Raw genomic sequence first — 21,090 nt, 5'->3', positions numbered from 1 at the left:
AGCGCCTTTCTAGTACCATAAGAGGACATTCTGAGGGCGTCATATTGTCCTCACGGATGCATACTGAGGACGTCCTGAGGTTGTGTTTGTGTTGTCTGGGTACAATCTATTTCCACCCCTGATTATGGAAAACGTGTATGAGATTTGAAAACATTAAATTTGTATGCCTTTGGGGAAGAGGTGAAAGGAAGACGCCAAGCAAAAAGTACTTTAAGAATAACAGACGTATGGGGGCCTTGTTCACAATCAATGATTTATTGCGAATAAGGCCCCCGATGGGAGCCAGAACATCTGTTATTTTTAAAGTGCTTTTTGGTCGGCGTTTTGTTTTACCCTTTTGACTACTATTATTCCCAACCAGATTATGTATTTTTGTGTTCTTTAAGAGCTGTGTCTTCTAAAGGATCCGTACCAACAGTCTGTTAAGTCATGTTGGTTCTTCTAAGTCCTTTGTTTTCATCTCTCAGATGTGGAATGCTCATGGGTTGTGCCCAATGGAATGATGCAGGAGGAGCTTTCACGTGAGAAGCAAGGCCTGGTGGAGCACTTTGTTCGTGGCCCTGGTCAGGACTGCTGCCTGTCATCCCTCTACTTCCAGGCCTGGTCAGTTTGGTTGCAAGTGACTTTGAACAGAATCGGGGGAAGCGGCATCTGTGCACTGGCCAGGGGGCTAGTGCAAAGATGCTGCTGTTGTTCGCTGTTGATATTTTCAAATTATATCCTCTTCAGGCATAAATTGCGATGCAATGTCTGTAAATGTGTCACACCTGTATGACATGATTTTAAGGCACCCAGTATTACATGGGAAGAAAGAAAATTGCTGAGATTATCTCGGGAGTGTTTGCAGCTGAGATAGATGGAGAGAGAGACGGGAGATTGTGGTAACAATACAAACACAATTTATCACACATAAATGATAAGCAAACACACACTTGCAAACACTCAAAATTAACTCAAACAAAACATGCACAGTACAGTCCACTGTTAGGGGCAATACGCGAGCGTGTGGCCGTCGCTCCGCGGGGCGCTAAGTGCTGGCGACATTCGAAGACGCAGAGCATGCGCAAAAAATCGCAAGGACCATTCGTGCTCTGCGTCGTCTGCTACTTCTTCGCCCTATACTCGGCGACAGCTTTTCTTGACAGCACTGTGGAAGCTATAGAGCCGAACCGCCTGCATGCGCACGCGCCAGGAAATAGTACCTATTTTATTTTCTGATTCTAATAGCTACTTGGCCCGAATAAATAAAACTTTCTTCATTATAAGGATAGAACAAGTATGGGACGCTGTTCATGGAAAAGAAGTCATCGTGCGCCCTAGTTTTTTTTTTCTTTTTTATTTCTTGGACGGCACCACGTTTTCCACACGCCGGCTGCGTCTGCTGCTTGCTCTTGCAGCGGTGAGCACAGCATCGGCCGTGGAAAAGCTGCTCATCGTTGGGACGCGCCGTCTTTTATACATCACGCATCGAACTTTCCAGCCTTATCACTGGTGGCCGCGCAAGCTCTGAAATAAGCTTCACTGTTTGCGTCTTGCGTGCAATCTTAACAACGATCTACAACAATTGTGAGGCTTCTCAAACACTGAGGCGCAGTCTTCGCCGATCGTTGCTGACAGCCTTTGAGGGCGTAAACCGAATACAGCAAAACTGAAACAAGACAGGCCCGTGGCCGGATCATGCCGCAACCGGCCTTCCATTTCGCCTGTACCAGGGCTCAATACCGTAAACGTTAACATTCGATCACGTGTGGCGCATACCCGTATATACTGGGCTGAACACGGAACCTAAACTTCACTGTTATAAAGGCTGAATAATGCTGGGAAAATGTTCTGAACAACGGAAAATTTTATATGTACCAGTATATAAACAGCACAGTAACTAGCTGCATGTATACACTCTCATCAAAGTTTAACTCTGACGTTCCCATTTTGCATGCATACATTTTGCTATAATAAACACACTAGCGCAGCGAGCAAGCAAAAACCGAAACTGGAACCGAAATCGGCTGCCAGCTGCCGGACTACTTGCGTAGTAACACAAATGAGCGGAGGCCCTGCCTACGTAGCCTTCGCTCCAATGTCAAGAAAAGCTGTCGCCGAGTATTGAGCTCGGTGCACGCTTACGTCGTGCTATGTTTTTGTGGTTAGGAGGAGCCGGCTACGCTCGTTGCATCAAGAACCAATTTCCTTGTCTGTTATCAAAGGTGGCTGGCTCGTTCGAGCATTGTGCAAAGCTTATGGCTAAACTTTTGGTGAGCATTCAGAGTGACAGGCTACGCAAGTGAAGTGCTTTCTTATCGATTTCACAGAACTCCGCAGCTGGAGGCGTAATTCTTCGTTGAACGAATTTTTGGTGGTGCCAGCTCTTAGAGTTGGCATGGCCAGGGTACCTGAGAATGAAAGGCTTCTCATAGTCGAACTCTACACTAACGAATCCAGTCAGTGTGCTTTGTGATAAACAAGCCACTGAAGACTGTGACGGTGCTCATGTGATTAGTCGTAACGAGCTTTTCTTTGCGTCGCTCATAATTATACCGCTGTTCTGCGATGTTAAACCCCAAGATTTATTATAATAACTGTTTATTAATATGCTTCTAAATATAATGGCATGGCTTTTCATTTTGTATCGCCTTTTTTCAAAATTCTACCGCTTTGGGCATGAATCGCATAGTAGGTTGAGAACTAGTGAGATACCACAGCAAGAAACAACCTGGGTCTTTTGTGTGCCTGCTGATTATCAGCATACCAGCGGCGACTAGAATTGCTATGCGAGAGAATGAAAGTGCTTCAAAAGCGCAGGGGCGGAAAGTAGCCGACGAAACCCAACAAGCACCGCCTTTGTGCTTTTGTGCGCGTGCACCACATTTACAAATCTTGCCACTGATTCGTGCTGCTGGCCAGGCGTTTGCGTGTTCCCCGTAACAGTGGGCCATACTGTACATAATCAAACCAGAATTGACCATTATCCAGTTCAAGTCCACCTCTAGCCCTAGCTGGTATCTAGCCAATATGGCGTCTCGGTAACCAAACCATCTTACATGGTTCACCACATTGACTCTGTGCATTTTGCCGTGTCAACAGTTCGTTGAGTCCGTCATCAACGTACTCCTCTAGCTCCTAAAATCGCCGTCAGTTGCTTCCAATCAATAAGCTGCTTGTCTTCATCATTGGTGTCTCAGTCGTCTTCGGTGTAGCTCGGTTAGGCCTAACTCGTCAAGGGCACCATTCTGTCGCCAGACCCAACTGATAACGGGAAATTCGAATGAATGACTGTGGTGTGGATCACTGCTGTTCAGGCGTGAAGTGGAAGAGCTGTAGGCCCACTGAGAATTGCTGAGAAGAGGTGTGGCAAGTCTGGGCAGCCTCATTCGGGTCTCCCAAGGTGGATATATCCACTCCCCAGGCCTCTCACACCAACAGTCTTCAGGACCGGGTGGCTACTGCTTCCATTACTTTAACCACGCTGACCTCCCTGATCTTTGCAGCTCGAAGCCCCCACAGAACAATGACACCTCATTTTCTGGGAGTTTTCCACCACAGCTCAGGTCACCCACAGTGCGCACCATCGTGGGGTCACGGACGATCATCACATTCTGTCGTTTGGCACATGCCTCATGCCCTTTTACTGGTGACAAAAATAAAGGAATGTATTGTTTTATGTGAGTTTTCAGTAGTTAATTCTAATTAGCTTTTATTAAATACCTTATTATTTTACAATCAGTGAGCTTCAACTCTTGCATAACAATAGAATATTAGGCATAAAACAAGTGCACAGTTTGTTTCTTGGTTGTACTCATGTCAAGTGAAGGCAAAATACTTTTGACAATGGTCCTGGTATGTGGGACGTTGGAATGATTATCGGACATGGTAGTGTCTTCGGCAAGTGATCCTTTGCAGCACACTGAAGTTAATTGACCGCTAGTTGTCCACCCAGGAAGCTTGCACAAATGTGCACATTGCATTTAAAGCTAGTTTGAAGAAATGCGCAGAACGTAACACGGCTCTAAAGTTGATGTGTACACACCACCGCTGAGGGTAATATAAGCATGTTCATGAGAATCAATCCTGCAGGCTATCTTGACCACAAAAGTTTATGCTTGTGCCCATTTAAGGTGGCCTGTTCCTGTCTGGGCCTTGAAGGGACTGTTTTGAAATGCTTGCAGCCGCCACAGCCGATGCACGCATGCCCAGGCACCCTTTGAGCTGCTTCATGGTCAGCCTCACTTCGAAGAGATGCTGGGGGGCGTGCGCTTCCGCATCTCACCCGAGTCCTTTTTCCAGGTGGGCCTACCTCTTCCTTTGTTGCTTTATGAATGTAAGCTTCACCAATCAGTTCCCCCAATAGGGAAAAGGCTGATACTATATTCTTTCATAGGTATTAAGCTTGTGCTAACATTTGAATTAATATTGCAGTATTTCAATTCACTTTGATTTGAATATAAATTATCGGAAATTTCGAAGCGTTCGAAATGAGCATACAAATTAATATTTGTCTATATGCAACCTTCTTGTAAAGATGGTTTCACCGCAATAGAGGGGTGGGGTACAGAAAATACACTTATCCAAGGGAAATTTGCACTGCCATGAAGCCCCACTTCAAGGTAAATGAATGTGTACTCTCACATTATTTCATGATTTTTTTAAATTTAGGAGCTTCTTCTACCAGCTTATATGCTCGAAGTATAATAGATTTTAAAACTTGACTCATTTCATGGGGTATCGAAAGTCAAATTCTTCTACCGTTCAAAGTTTCTTCCACTTCCTTTGAATCGGGAAGAATCACATTTGCATGGGCCTTGTTTTAGGCTTGAACAGCATACAGCGCAAAAATATAGACAAAGACTGAGGAAGAGATGACACAGCACTGAACTCTCAACGAAAATTTATTCGGCGGAACACACATATATCAAGCACAAAACCTAATCATGTGGCACACCATAGCATCTGGGCCGCAGAGCAAACAGAGTACAAAAAAGATCTAATCATGGCAAAAAGCTGCATGTATAAACACCCGAAAAAAAAAAAGAAGGAAAAAAAACAAACGTACTGGCAAAAACATGCGCAACAGTCCACAAAAAGTAATAATCACTTTAACCTGGTAGCGCTGAATACATTCCGTGGTAAATTGGCGGCATGGGACTGCCAGACATAAAGTTAAGGTCAACCCGCCCCCTTCTCTTTTTTTTTTTAATGGACTGTTTCGCATGTTTTGCCAGTAGGTTTGTTCTTGGGTGTTTGCACATGGGTAGCTTTTCCCCATGATTAGTACATTTTGTACTCTGTTTACTCTGTGGCGCAGACACTATGGTGTGCTGCGTGACTAGGTCCTACGACTGATATATGTGTATTCCCTCAAATAAATTTTAGTTGCAAGTTCAGCGCTGTGCCGTCTCTTCTTCCGTCTGTGTCGCTATGTTTGCGCTGTTTTTACATAGAAGCATGAACCACCAACTAGCCCAGCTTTTGCTTCTAGTGCTTTTTTTTTCAATTTTTGAAGGAGTATTGTGCAGTTTAATTGAGTCATCGCAAATACGCTCTATTTTTATTAATAATATGTGATGTGTACTATTTGAAGTCGATTCGAATTAAATTGACCAAATAATGGTTTTCTTCAAGCCTAACATTTAGTATTCGCACAAGCCTTATTATTCAGCATAAGACAAATTTTACGCTCTCTTTAGGCAGAGGGGCCAGGTGTGTCCTGTCACAACGCTTCCTCCTTGAAGCTTTGCACAAATAGCCTCGGGAATTAGCCTGCCTTTGACTTACGATGTGGCATCACTGATATACTAGTTTAAAACTCAGAAAAGGAAGCAGTCAAAAAAAAGGATAGGAAAGAAACATTGACATACCGTAACAACTCTAATATGGATCGGATCAGAACTTCCACACCCCTGACTTAGGCTACTAAAATTTAAAAAAGTACGTGGAACAGCCGAGGTATCTAAAGATGCCTTTACCGTGAAAGAAACGCAGTTTCAATTGGCGAAGAGTCAAAATGTCGTTTATTTACATGTGCTTAGATGTAGGTTCCACATGGCAGAAAGGCAAAAGGTAGGCTCAAGCATTATCTTCGTAAAACATCAGAACCGTCTTGACAGCCTCAATTTGGATGCACTGTAACGTCATTGACAACAATCGCGACACGAGCGCGGCTCCTGGATAAACTCTGCTACCTTTGTCTCCAACTCTAGATACGCTGTGGTCTGGCACGAAAACAGTTTCGTTTGATCCATGTGATTCCGCAGTGTCCACCAATAGTGAATGCTTCTGTGGTGCACTCGATCCGCCTACTGATCATACGTGCCGCTGTAACCAGAGCTGCCGGCATCGCAGGAAGCAACAAAGAAATGGCATCTGGCGAAATTGGAGGGACGAAAACACTCGGGCAAGAATAAACTTTGTGTTATTGTTTCTACCTCACGGCTCCTGCTCGTGTTCACGGGTACTAACATGCCACCGCATCTTTCATGCACTTCAGACCAGATTTCTTCATGCCTTGGTGAACTCGATCGCTTTTTCTTAAACACTACAAAAAACAGTCATTGGCCACCAGTCCAGAGCAAGAAAAAAGCAGCTCACTGCCCAAACACATTCACAAGACAACAACAACAACACAAAATGAGGTTGCCCCTCAGCACACAGCACAAGGCTTGTAGTAAACAAAGCAACGCTATTGATGGTGATGAAGGCAGCTGACTTCAGCTGCCCATAGTGGTCAGACTTTAAGAGTCTTTCTACCAATGACCGATATATAAGATGGGCGTATATTTTTTGTGGCTGTTTCCTGGAAGAAAATACTAAAAAGTTTCCACCTATACTATTTCGGTTATTACGGTAGTCACGATGGTGTCAGAGGATGCCATTATTGATGCTTCATTTAGGCGAGAGGACAAAGAAGAGGGCCACAGCTCCCTCGTGGCGATGGAGGACTTTATGAGACAGTCACATTGCTCAGTTGTTTTAGCATTAAAGGGAGATGCGAATCGGAAAATGCAAGGTCTTTTTTTTTTGTAAAATTACATATCTTTTGTTTTATTTGCTTTCACTTAGTTTCTCTACTTTCACGACAAAAAACTGAAGATTGTAATGAAACTCATCCAACTCGTCTGTTATGCATTCCCAGTTTCTGCACTTGTGATAAATCATGGTTTAGTGGGTGCATTGCTGCTTGCAAAGTTATAATGATTTGTGGCATTTCTTGCAAATTAGCTTGTGCGAATATTTGAACAAGTAGTAGCGAGTTCAAATTTAATTTAATGGTGATTTCTAGGCATTCGAAATGAGTGAAAAGTGCAGATCAGTTCACATGTAACCCCCTATAAAATTTGTTTCACTGCATCAGAATACACCTTTCCAGAGAAAATCTGTGCTGCCACAAAGCCCCATTTAATGGTTAATTGAACATGTTACCGTGACATAGAATTTTTTTAAGTTTGTTATACTTCTTATACTGGCTTATATGATGTGAGTGTAGTAAATTTTAATCTTTTAATGTCTGGATAATGAAACAGCCAAACAAAATAAAAAGTGTTTATATGGCAAAGTTAGTGGCTAATTCTAACTATGTTGCAGGTAAATAGCCCAGTGGCAACATATATGTATGATGCTGTGCGACAATTGCTCCATCTAAAGCCTCAGGACACCCTGCTCGATGTTTGCTGTGGAACAGGTGAGTGAACTGCTCTCTATTACGATGCTATAAAATGACACCAAAGGAAACATTGGTGCTCTGAGAACTCTAATGCCACAAGTTTTGCTATTGTAAATTCATTATTAGCAGGGACAACCAAGGTCGAAGTTTCGTTTGTAAATTTCGCACGTAACGTCATTTTTTATTGATAGACTTGATGAAATTTTCAAAAACTTGGTATGTCAAGTCCTTGGCACCCAAAAATGACAATGTACTTAATTTTTACCAATTAGAAACTACATAGGGCCCAGCAGATGGCCTCAAAATCTATGATGTCACAGTGTTTGGTGTGGAAATCTCAAGGTGGTATTTCCACTCACTTTCTTTTCTTTTTTTCACTCGTTTTCTTGCTTACCGAACATCATCTTGCGGTAAGAGTGATGCTTCCAGGAATGTGATACTTTACTTTACTAATAGGTGACAAATACAGTCCTACCCACTTATAACGATCCCAAGTATAACGACCATATTTCGGTGCACTTACGATTTTCCCATGCCAAACTAGGTCCACATATGTACAGCGAACATTTTTCAAAGCCTCCTACCTTTGCAACGAACATTTTTGACACAGTCGGGGCAAAAATATAGCGCTTACGAAGTGAAAAAACAAGTCAAAACGAGCTTTCTGAAGTATGTGATAGACGCGCTTGTGTGTGCATCGCACGCAGATTTCGGACGTCACGAGTGAGGTCGCTCACTTGTGTAAGCGATTCTTAAGAGAGGGGAAAGAAAATAAAAGTGAGCCCTGTAACTGTCTTCATCATAGTGCGACAGCTAAACAGTGGCTCACGAGGGATAGTGGTAAGGAGGGATTAAAAGGGATCATCATCATCATCATCAGCCTGACTACGTCCACTGCAGGACAAAGGTCTCTCCCATGTTCCGCCAGTTAACCCGGTCCTGTGCTTGCTGCTGCCAATTTATACCCACAAACTTCTTAATCTCGTCTGCCCACTTAACCTTCTGTCTCCCCCTAACCCGCTTCTCTTCTCTGGGAATCCAGTTAGTTACCCTTAATGACCAGCGGTTATCCTGTCTACGCGCTACATGCCCGGCCCATTTCCATTTCTTCTTCTTGATTTCAGCTATGACATCCTTAACCCCCGTTTGTTCCCTAATCCACTCTGCTCTCTTCTCGTCTCTTAAGGTTACACCTACCATTTTTCTTTCCATTGCTCGCTGCGTTGTCCTCAATTTAAGCTGAACCCTCTGTGTAAGTCCCCAGGTTTCTGCTCCATAGCTAAGTACCGGCAAGATACAGCTGTTATATACCTTCCTTTTGAGGGATAGTGGCAATCTACCTGTCATAATTTGAGAGTGCTTGCCGAATGTGCTCCACCTCATTTTTATTCTTCTAGTTACATTAATCTCGTGGTTCGGCTCTGCGGTTATTACCTGCCCTAAGTAGCATAGCCTTTTACAACTTGAAGTGCACTATTACCTATCTCGAAGCGCTGCTCTTTTCCGAGGTTGTTGTACATTACTTTCGTTTTCTGCAGATTAATTTTAAGACCCACTTTTCTGCTCTGCTTGTCTAACTCTGTAATCATGAGTTGCAATTTGTCCCCTGAGTTACTCAGCAATGCAATGTCATCGGCGAAGCGCAGGTTACTAAGGTACTCTCCATTAACTCTTATCCCTAACTGTTCCCATTCTAGGCTTCTGAAAACCTCCTGTAAAGAGATAGGGAGGATTAATTAAAGGGATAGGTATAGAGATGGGGCAGGGACAGAGAGACCTACAAACGGAAATAAGGAGAAGATAGGAAAGATGGACACGGTCGCAGGAGTCCGAGGACGGGGCACCACTCAGTGAGAGCTCTTGTCAGCGGCAGGAGATGACATAGGGCAAGCCAGTCGACCAGAGCTACGCTGTCGTCGGAGATCCCGGGGGTGCAACCATTCGGCACGAAATCCAGAGACAGACGTTTCTTTATCGGCAGCACAGAAGTGAAGGGAAAAAAACAAAAAGACACTATAGGAGGCAGTATGGAGAATTGCAGTCACGCACAGCAAACTTTTCTGACGCCAAAAGGATCTGGTTTTGGGCTAGTTGGCGCATACTTGGTGCAGAAGACTGAGGCGCAAAAAACATATCGTGAAGCAGGAAGAGCAGTTCTTACCATCTATGACCGCCGACAATAAAACAACAATGCCTTCAAATGCAAGCCATAATTGCAAGAAGCGGTAGTCGTTATTGCACAAATAGTGTTGAGCATGCAGTCTCGCATCAACGCGATGCATGGTGCCTACAACCATTTAAATTTCTGAATGTTATAAAAATTCAACATCCAAAGACCTGCATTGCCAATTAAGGGGAGATGCGAGTCGAAAAATCGCGTTTTTAGCGAAATTTCTCGTATTTCTGATTTTTATTGCATTGTAATCTTTAAACTTTCTTCTTTCATCTGTGAAAATTTCAAAACTAAATTCGAACCGCAAAATGCAAAAAAATGTGTATGAAGGCATCGTGGTGGCTCAAAATTTCGTGAATTTGCGCCGATATTGGTCATCTTTGACTGCGCGCTGCTCCCCGTCGCTACAGTGAACTAGAAGGTTTTTAGTGGCAAGAGCGAAGCGGGCGTCTATAGGAGGCGCTGTGACGAAAAAAGCTGTCCGCCGCGCGTAGTGCTGCAGTCAGATTCGCGAGGCCAGCCAGGCAGGCTCGACCGGCGAGTTGACTGCTATCAGGGCGCTTTGCTGCTGTGGCTTTCGATTCTTCTTGTATCTTTTTTCTGTGCTGGAAGAAAACGTTCTCGGTACCACCATGAACAAGAAAAAGAAGACAGATACGCACTGTTTCGCCCCGGGTTGCCGGTCAGGCTACTCCGGCCATCGCGTTGAAAACGGGCGGAAGATTTCGCTCTTTTCGGCACCAAAGGACGAAGACCGACGAAAGGTTTGGGAGCGGAACCTCAAGAGGAAAGACAAACCTCTAACGGACACATCCGCGGTTTGTGAAAAACACTTTGCAGACCATTTTGTCGTTCGTGATTATGTCCACATCATCGGTGGCAAGGAGGTACGAATCGCTCGAGGAAAGCCTGGTCTTACTGCAAATGCAGTGCCAACGTTTTTACCTGACCTGCCCGCATACCTTTCCACATCTGTGAAAAAACCAAGGCCCGAGCGAAAGCGCTGCTTAGTTTCTACGTCTGGATCGGCGAAGAAAGTTCGTCTCTCTCGTCGCGATGAGCACGAAGCGAGCTTGCTCGGCGAAGAGAATTCTGACCCGAACACGAGCCCTGCCGAAAACATGCAAGCGAGCCCGCTCAAATCAGGTGACTTAAGGGACCTTGCCACCTGCTTAAGTGTTTCAAGGCTGTGGACGAAACTGACCACTCCAGACCTTGATCTCCTTGTGTATGCCACTACACGCACAACAAAACAGCCTTTCAGTGTCTCCCACGAGAAAGTGATCTGTTTCAGCTTAGATAGCAACAGTGATGTGTGTAGCCCCGCCGCGGTGGTCTAGTGGCTAAGGTACTCGGCTGCTGACCCGCAGGGCGCGGGTTCGAATCCCGGCTGCGGCGGCTGCATTTCCGATGGAGGCGGAAATGTTGTAGGCCCGTGTGCTCAGATTTGGGTGCACGTTAAAGAACCCCAGGTGGTCTAAATTTCCGGAGCCCTCCACTACGGCGTCTCTCATAATCATAGAGTGGTTTTGGGACGTTAAACCCCACAGTGATGTTGTGGCAAGCTGTTATCTCGGTGCGAGAGAAAAGAAGTACGGCAAAATCACCTCCCTTCTTGAAGCAACGAACATATTTCAAGAAGTTGACACTGCATTGCTTTGTTCAAGCGCTATGAGCAAAGACGCTTATGACGGCCTTGCTCAGAACCTGACCGAGAAGATGAAGCGCACCCTCACCCCCGCGAGTGACGGCGTGTTCAGCAAGAACTGTCTTGGAATGGTGACAGTCAAAGGTGTGTGTTAATATTTTTAATAAGAAACAATGTACTATCTGTTCTAGCTAACATAGCCTGCTACTTTTTTTTCATAACCTAAGCATAGCCTTTGTATCTAAAGCAACCTGCATTAAAGGGAAATAACACTAGTCAGGACCTGTTAGCTATTACCCACTTTGTAATAGCTCTGGAGTTTATTTTTCCTCCAATTATCTGTTAGCCCTTGTTTCCATGTCTTGCAAATAGTTCGAAGTAAGGAAGTGGCTTATTTTATGTTTTACGTTTTTCAGGAACCATCTGTGTTCATTGTCGCTATTTGCGAAAGTCGCTGCTGGCACGGAAGTCCAAGTTGAAGAAAAAACGTGTCACGCATAACTTGTCTCACAACCTGCGAATGACCAATCAGAAGACAAAGCGAATTGCTTCACGCTTGTGTACCCTGGCAGGCCAAGTACGAGCCATGAAAGAAGAAAACTCCAGGCTAAGTGATGAGACTTTCCTTGGCCGAATTAAAGAACTCCCCCCAAAGCAGCAAGAGGCTGCTTGGGGGGAGTTCTACACATGTTCAAGGCTGCGAAGAGGAAGAGTGTTAGAGGGATGATGTACTCGAAGGAGTGGATTTTGGAATGCCTCATCATGCGCATGAAAGGGCCAAAGCTTTACGAGGATATGCGGAGGCAGAAAGTTCTTGTTTTGCCGAGCAAGGTTACTCTTCAGAAGTATCTCAGGTCGTACAGGACGGGATTTGGCTTTAATGCCAAAGTGATGAGCATGCTCAAGCAGAAAGCGTCTTCCATGGATGCCTTCAAAAGGCACGGAGGGCTCATCGTTGACGAAATGAAACTGTCCAAGAATCTGTCAGTCTCATCGTCAGGGCACATACAAGGCTTCGTGGACATGGGCCAGTTCACCCCCAGCAGTGACAAGCATAAAGTGGCTGACCATGGGATGGTCATAATGTTTGTGCCGTTCATTGGCGAGTGGACCCAAATACTTGCTTCTTTTGCCACGCAGGGCAACATGAAAGGAAATTTGCTCTCGAAAGTGATGCTGGAGGCAGTGATTCTAGCGGAAAAGGCTGGGCTATTTGTTGATTTCATAACATCCGACGGTGCGACCTGGAATCGAAACATGTGGTCCACGATGGGCATTTACGCGACTGCATCTAGCACAAAATGCAAAGTGCAACATCCAGTGGACAACAAGCGGTCACTTCATTCCATTTCTGACTTCCCACATCTTGTCAAATGCATCAGGAATGGGCTACTCCAAGCAGACTTCACCACTCCAACAGGACCAGTAAGTACAAAAATTTATGCCTTTATCAATATGAGAATGTTTTTATCCCCAGGAAACATAAAAACACAGCACTGCAGTGTCTTATGAAGCATTTTGTTTTTCCATGCAGGTATCGCTTCGTCCTGTAAAAGAGGCTTTGACACTTGATGGCTCGAACGTGACTCTTCAAGCCATGCCCGGTATCACAACCCGCCACACTCAGCCCAACAACTTTGAGAAAATGAGGGTTACCTACGCCTTCCAACTCTTCAGTGACACGGTTCTAAATGGCCTTCGTCTCTACAAAAATGATGTTGAGGCCAAATGCGCGAGCATCCAGCCTGTCTTGACCTTTTTCGGGTAAGTTTATTGCCTCAAGTACTGCTCCACATGTATACAAGCTGTTAGGAGCATACTTATATTTCACTTTTTTGTTTTTATTTACCTTTCGCTGCAAATGAACCTTCCAACCTCTTGGCTAACTGTTTTAAAATCTTATTGTGTGCTCTATGTAGTTCAGCATGATGAGAGACCTTATCGAGATAATGTCATCTCGATTCCCCGCAAAGGCTCTTCGTCCTGACTCAGCTGCCATGGATAAGCTGCTGTCATTTCTAGCCTACCTTGTTGAATGGGAGGTTTATGTAGCAGAAAACTTGTGTCAAGCGAAAAACGAAGGCCGAGCCGAAAAGTGGGGCCGCTTTTTGTCCGAGTCTACCGCAGTTGGATTGAGGGTCACCATTGCAAGTGTCCTGTCGCTGCTGGACTACCTGAGCCAACAACTCGCGTACAAGTTCATCATGACATCAAGGCTGAGCCAGGACCCAGCTGAGAACTTTTTTGGCATTGCACGGCAGTCGTCAGGCTGTAATACTCACCCCACACCCCAGCAGTTTTTGATTACAGTTTCTTGCTTGAGTTTTTACAGCTTTGCCAAATCTGTGTCACACGGGAATGCAGAGCCAGGCATTTTGGCTGCACTGCTTGGGGCTGATGCTGCCGGTGGGGATGACCGTACCAAACAGTTTCTGCTGGACCAGCTGATTGCTGATGGGGATCTTTGCAGTGCTGAACTGGCATTGAACAGCATTGAGAAAGCTGCACCAGATCATGTTGCTTGTGTGTCTGCCAAAAGTGATGAGCGGCTAATTTTTTACGTTGCTGGATATGTAGCACGGAAGTTCTTGGCCAAAACCAACTGTGATGCTTGTAAAAACATTCTGCTTGCAGACAAAAACGACATCAAAAACCTTCAAGCTGCTCAGCTAACTCAGCTAAAGGATAATGGCGGCCTGCTGTACCCGTCGGGTTTCCTATTTAGGTTCCTAAAAAACCTGGAGAACCTTTTCACGGGTTGCTTCAGTGCACAAGAGCTTCATCACGAAAGCATCATGGATGTAATTTGGCTAATCAAATCCCGACCACAGCACCGTGTTGGATGTACTGACCACGCTGAAATGCTTACTGCTAAGATGGTGGCATTTTTCATTACCACTCGGCTGCACTTTTTCGTAAAATCACTCAACCGAGCCAGGATGCAGAAGCGGGAAACGGCAAAATACCTGAAACTTAGCCGCTGTACATAGACTGCTCTTGCCCCCATTTCAGCATTCATATGTCTGCAGGGGAATCGTGTTTGTTTATCCATTTTCTCTGTGCCATTCTTGTATTTTTATACGTACTGTTGTCATAACTTACTGTGCAATAATTCTGTGCTTTTGCAGAATTCATTTGGAGTCTGTCTGTTACAAACGCCTAGTTCTTTGCAATTTAACAGTTTTATTTGTCATCAAGACCCTCTTAATGTATTTCTGGTATTTTTACTTCACTACGTGTAAGGTAGAATGCTTGTTTGATGTATTGAACTTCTGACAATTGTTTTTTTTTGTTATCTAGTGAGCTATTTCTGTTTGACATTTTATTTTTTCATAGTCACATCGTTGTTTGTCATTGTATAAATTTTTAATGTATAGCTTTATGTTAAAATGTTTTTAATGTGAAAGCCTTAGATCTCTGTTTCATGGAATACATGAGGTACTCAACATCATTGTAAGGTCCACAAAATTGTACAGAACATTGGAGTGCTAGCCGGGAAGGGAGCACTGCAGCAGAAGGGTTGGAGGAGGGCTAGAAAGTTAAATAGCAGTGCAAGAGGGGAGGTCGCTGCCATGTGCAATATGAGCTGCCTTTAGAGCTGAAGGTTTTGACAGGTGTGAACAGGAGGCTTCTAGTGTTGGTGAGCCAGGATAACAAGCTTTTGGAGGATGCTGTCTATTGTGCTATTCAAGTGGTGATGGGAACTTTCGCAAAGTTCAACAGAAAGTTCAAGAACACATTAACAGAACTTCAACTAAACTTTCACCGTCACATTTTTGGAAAGTTCTATATGCACCCCCGTAATTGTTAAAACGTTCCTAGTATGTTTACTGTACTGTGATAAGTGAAAAGTAGACTGCCCGTTTCATTTATTGCAGTCGTAATGGCAATTCGCGCAACCTGGCAAGCCGTTTTAATTTTGCACCTGATTTGTTCATAGCCGCACCATTGTCTTTGAAATTTCCTTTGAAATATTTTAAGTATATGTGTATATTCCTGTCTTTTTTTTTTATTGTGTGAAAAGTAGACTGCCTGTGTCTTGCATTGTACTGTGCTTGTGATCAGTTTTTGCTTTCTAGCTGGTTATTTTTGTTTGACATCTCACTTGATTAGTTCATTTGGCATGTAGTTACAACCTAAATAAATGTTGTATCAAGTGTTGCCGAAATATTTCTTTCATTTGCCATTTTGTCACACAGCCTCTTCTTTATAATAACTATTCTCCTGGCTAAAATATTGTGGGACTCCAAGTGCTGAAAGCGGTGCTGACAGGGCTATCTGTTTGGTCTACAAACTAGTGTAGTCGTGCAAAAGTTGTCCGCATGTGAACCAACAGCAAGAAGTCCTGCTCTACTGAAAAACGAGTACCGCTTACGGCACACATTTGAAATGGAATGCCGTCCATAATACACCAGAAGGCCGATAATCGAGACAAACATTGTGGTTCGAGCCGCTAAATTGCTACTCTGGTCAAGGGCGTCACCAGTCGTGGCTCGTGGCACGTTAATGACAAAGAATTCAGATCAGATATCCGTGATTTGAAGCTGAGGTGCTCTGAAAAAACACGAGGCTTACTACAAAAAAAAAAAAAAAAGCCCGTCCAACGCTACGTTGCGAAGTCGACGGGAGCTGCACATGATGCTGCTCTTCACAGTGAAGCACAGGCTCGCAAAGCGTTCAGTACATAATCTCAGCACGCAAAACCGTTCGCCAGGTTAGTCGATTGTAGCTGCCCATTTTTTTAAAGTGCGATGCAACGGAGAAAGAAAGGGAAGAAGCTTGCGCAGCTGTTCGAAAGATGCCCAAATCCCCGCAGCAGCACCTCGCGATTACTACGCCAGCGCCGCCCGCGGCCGGCAGCTTCCTGAGACTCACGAGCAGGGGGGCGCTTTTGCCACTACAAAGTATTCTAGTTCACTGTACCGTCGCAGTGCCGCCCGCCATCGCGATCGGTTGGAAAAGTTGCGTCCGGCCTTCTTCTTACAGCTCCGACGACCGCCAGTTTCGTACCTGGGCAAAAAAAATAAAAAGAGGCCTTTTTATCACGTGGTTTGAACGGTTTGAAAGGCGCGGCACCCTAAGCCGCATCGCCATTGGCTACCGAGTCATTGTCAGCCATGGAGACCTTTTTCCTTCCTCCGTGTTGTCAGCTGTGTTGGTGGCGGCCATCGGCATTTGGTCCGTCTGCTTTTCTGCTCGTCTACGCATATTTCCGCGATGACAAGCCCGAAAAAGTGAAACGTGAGACCGCAGAAGTTTCGAACGAAGCATAAGTTCAAGGGAAGGCGGCGTAAAGCGCCCCGAACGACGGCGATGAACGAGAACGCGCCTACGTGTGCTAGGCCTGACGGCGGCATCGACGAGTGCGCGAGCGACAGTGGCTGCGATGAAGGGATTGACGCTGCGCTTTCTTTCGTCAGGGCTTCGGAAAAGAAGCTCGGCTTCTTCAAAAAAGACGAAAGACAGTGCCATGAGGTTTGTGCAACGACAGTTTTGTGCGACACCCTCTTGCTGGCGGCACTTGTGGCAGGTGCGGCATGCCCTGCTTGCTGTATTCAAAAACTTGCCGTTTGGGAGCCGGCAGAAAAGCGCAAGAGACTTTCGTCGCTCCTCGAACTTCATTGCGAAAACAGCGAATGCTCAGCGACTGTTCTTTCGTGCTCCTATACGTCACTGCGTGTTACGGCGGACGGCAGCAGCCGAGTGAGCCAACGGCACGACAGTGGGAGCTCCCGAGATAGTTTCGCTGTAAATGTGAAGGCGGTGGTGGCTGCACACGCTGTCGGCATTGGGCATGAGCAATTGTCGAGATTTTGCTCCATTATTGGACTCCCAAAGCCAATGCACCACCGAGGATTTTTTTCGATAGCAAAGAAGGTGCACACCGCTGCCATGGCAGCTGTGAGTGAAAACTTGCGCTGATCCAGAGAGTTGACGAAAGAAGTAGCAGGCGAAACTGATGTGACTGTTATGTTCGATGGCACTTGGCAGAAGAGGGCCACAAAAGCCACAACGGGATTGGCGCGGTTATCTCCTTAGATACTGGCCTCTGCTTAGACTTCGAGGTCATATCAAATTCCTGCCTGACATGCAGTAGGCACAAGGATATTGGCCCCGACGAGGAAGTGTGGCAGGCATTCCATGGCTCAGTCTGTGAAAAAAATGCAGACTGTTCCTCCCATGCCATGGAAACGGAGGCTGCAATGTGCATTTGGCAGAGAACATCGACTTGTGACACCCCACTGCATTTTATGACATTCTTGAGTGACGGTGACAGCAAAGCATATAGTGCAGTTGCAGAGTCAAAAGTCTATGGTGCTGTCAATATAGAAAAAGAAGACTGCACTAATCATGTGGCCAAAAGACTTGGCACGGCGCTACGGACGCTGCATGTGCAGCGTCCCCACGAGGGCAGAAAATGAAAGAGCCAGCCATTCAGAAGCTCCAAACATACTATCAGATTGCCATAACAAGCAACAGGGGGAGTGTACGGGATATGTACACTGTAGTATGGGCTTCGTATTTCCACTCATGCTCTACTGACAATGCTGGCAGCCACAAGTTTTGCCCTGCAGGAACAGAGTCGTGGTGCAAACATCAACGCGCTGAAGCACTTGGTGAACCTGCACCACGCCACACATCTCTCCTGACAAAAGCACAGGGATTGGCTGTTTTGCCCATTTATAAGCGGCTGACGGATGAGAAGCTCCTTGCTCGATGCAAGGAGCTTCGGAACGCATCGGAATCCCTGAACAGCAAAATTTGGCTACTTTGCCCCAAGACTAAGTTTGTCTCCCGAACGGTTGTCGAGACTGCCGCAGCTATGGCAATCCTGTGGTTCAACAAGGGTCATGCTACTTTCGAGCACATCCTGGAAGTGCTCAACATACTGCCATCTAGAGATCTAGTTACTTTCAGTGATTCCCGCGATGCGAGGCGCATCAAGAGAATGTCCGAGCGTCTGACAGCATAAGCAAGGGCCCACCGTCGTCGTGGAGTGAAAAGGGCACGGCTAGAAGAGAGTGCTCGCAAGGACCGTGAGGGCACAACCTATGCTGCAGGACAGTTCTAGTAACTTGCAGTGCTTTTCAAAGTTCTGTTGAACATTATGGACAAAGAATATGCATTTCTAACAACTCTGTGATAAAAAAAAAAAAAGGTTTCAAACTTTCCAATGCGTTTTTCTCCTTTTGCAGTTTTGTGTGATCTGTGCTTCTCATACATGCTAGTTCGTATACTTAGAATTGTCATACCTCTATGAAATTTTGCACATAGCATGATGAAGGCCCATAGAGTGCAAGTATCTATTCAGATTGTCAATGCTGCTTGATTATGTTTTTCAAAAATTACATAACATTGAAAGCCCTTGGCAACTGGAGCCATAGTAAATTTTTCTATTTTATTATTGTATTTCACCTTTTTACACACATAATTTATATAGTTTTTTGTACTCTACAGTTCCAAAGGATCATAGTCAGCTATATCTGCATGCTTTATCTCAAATTTTTATAGGTCAGAATTGTTGCATAACAATGGCCATAATTTTGCAGTATCTGACCTGCAGAAAGAAAACCAAGCAATCTACATGAAAATAAATAACATATTTGAAAAGAGGAGAAAAAACTCTATTAGCATGCCAATTTGTGTTAAATTCAGACTCTTATTAAAGAAAATCGTTTTTCGAGTAGCATCTCCCCTTAAATGAGCACGGAAGGGGGTAAGGGGGGATATAACAAAATAAAGCACTATTGCGGTAATTCGCCGACTACTACTCGGACCGCCTCGATGATGCGCATTGCACAGAAACTATGTTGAATCACGTCCGAATTTCACGCAATGAACCACACAAATCCTTCGATTTAATGGGTGCGCACCTGATTTAAAGACATCACAGTTGAATTGTGAGCCACCATTCGAGTGCTATCCGTGCCATTCGTGTTTTCATTAACAATAGCCGCCGCAAAGAGTTTTGTTGATTCTGTACCAAACTGTAACTTGGTATGCGACTCCTGCCGAAGTGCAACAAATGCTGAGTAGGCCTAGCCTGCCATTCCGTTTGATGTCGCGGGAAGTTTTTCCAAGACCTGAAGATTGGGCATCGAAAAGATTGCACTCAAGTACGGAACCACAAACAGCGTGCGTGATACGAAGTTTGCCTTCGCGACCGGGAGATCATAAACGAAAACCTGCCAAGCTTGTGTAAAACCACGCCCTGGCAGCAAAGGCGAAAACCCACGTCATAAAGCCTTAAAAAGAGCGATAGCAAAGTGGCCGACATCGACGAGCGTGCCATTTTGACTCACTGTCAGCGAGCTTATCACAGTCATCTGCAGATAACTGCTCGGCGGAGTGACGGTGGTACAAGCGCGTCATGGTGCCTTTCGTGCGAGTCCGCTTGCACATGTTGCTTGCAAAAAACGAACAGGCTACTTGCCACACCGTACCCGATCCCAAGTGAATCATGCACGAAGAACACACAAATGCGCGCATGCATTGGACTGCAAGCAAACTAGCATGCGACAGCGAGAGCAGCTAGAATAAGCAACATACTGCGCGCAACTAGCCAGGGATGATTGGTTCATCATGGCGGTACCGCGATTCAATAGAACAACGTGAGATCATCGGATAGGGTGTCATTTAACACACGATTAGTCCTAACTTGTCAGCAAAAGGGTCGCTCACACCTTTTAATAAAAATATGCACAAAAATAAATGGATTGGCCACTACGTGACCTTTTTTATGGGCGGTTTCATATATTACGAACTACCGATATAACGGCCATTATTGCGGCACTTTCGAGTTGGTTATAAACCAGTTAGACTGTAGTTTTTTTTTTTTTAGTGTCTCTTCGAACACTGCAGCGCAAGCATTTTGTACTGTGGCGCTTCTTTGGAAGGTGTGCATAGCCCAAGATGCCAACACTTTTGAGTGGTAGTCATTTAAAAGCTGCTATTTCTAAAAATATTAATAACAACGGTGAGTGAATGTGCTGTGCCTGCTCGTGTTTAAAATTTGTCCTGTGTTAGTTCAGAATGAGATCTTGTTTGGAATAAAACTCTTTTCAAATATAGCACACGTCCTTGTTTTTTGACGCCATTTGTGTAAGTTTTTGCACTTATGATGATTCAGTATAAAGTATCAACCAGCTCAAACCATCTCGCATGGTTGTGTATGACTGTGCCCAACATAGAGTTGATGTACTGACTCTATAGCAAAAGCTCCCCAAGGTGTCCATGCACGCAAATCTCCCACCAAATGGATGCCTCCTTGCATGCAAAAAAGCCCCTTCCTGTGGAATAAAATTTGTCTCAAGTTCCACATTCATAGTGTGATATTCATCTAAGTCCACTTGTGTTTCTTGATGTGCTGCATACGTGTACAGCCACCCAAATCTTTAAGTGGCATGCCTCAGTGGTAGCTTTTCTCTGCGTCAATGCCACGTCACAAAGCCAACTTGCAAGCGTAGATTAGCAAAAAGAATGGAGTTTATTCAAGACTCATTCAAGAAATATATTTTGGGCTTAAAGCTTACTCGGGCTTGAGCTTGCTAAAATTTTTCTCGATTGAATTAACTCCAACATCAACTTATCAAAATTTTCTTCAACCAGGCGCAA

At 44.9% G+C, this 21,090-nt stretch overlaps 1 protein-coding gene across 5 annotated transcripts in view; it reads left to right on the top strand.

Moving 5' to 3' along the window:
* Positions 1-21,090, top strand: part of LOC119178135 (tRNA (uracil-5-)-methyltransferase homolog B) — a 227,847-nt gene that overhangs the window by 136,340 nt on the left and 70,417 nt on the right. For all 5 annotated transcript variants that reach the window (XM_037429299.2, XM_037429298.2, XM_075890797.1 and 2 more), the window contains 3 exons: positions 509-603; positions 4,164-4,281; positions 7,576-7,672. In XM_037429299.2, the coding sequence (XP_037285196.1) occupies positions 509-603; positions 4,164-4,281; positions 7,576-7,672 (310 nt within the window). The remainder of the gene's footprint in view (positions 1-508; positions 604-4,163; positions 4,282-7,575; positions 7,673-21,090) is intronic.

Source organism: Rhipicephalus microplus, chromosome 1 (genome assembly GCF_043290135.1).
Source record: "Rhipicephalus microplus isolate Deutch F79 chromosome 1, USDA_Rmic, whole genome shotgun sequence".
NCBI lineage: Eukaryota > Metazoa > Arthropoda > Arachnida > Ixodida > Ixodidae > Rhipicephalus > Rhipicephalus microplus.
Note: the sequence above shows the minus strand (reverse complement) of the source record. Positions and strands in the feature narration are given on the sequence as shown.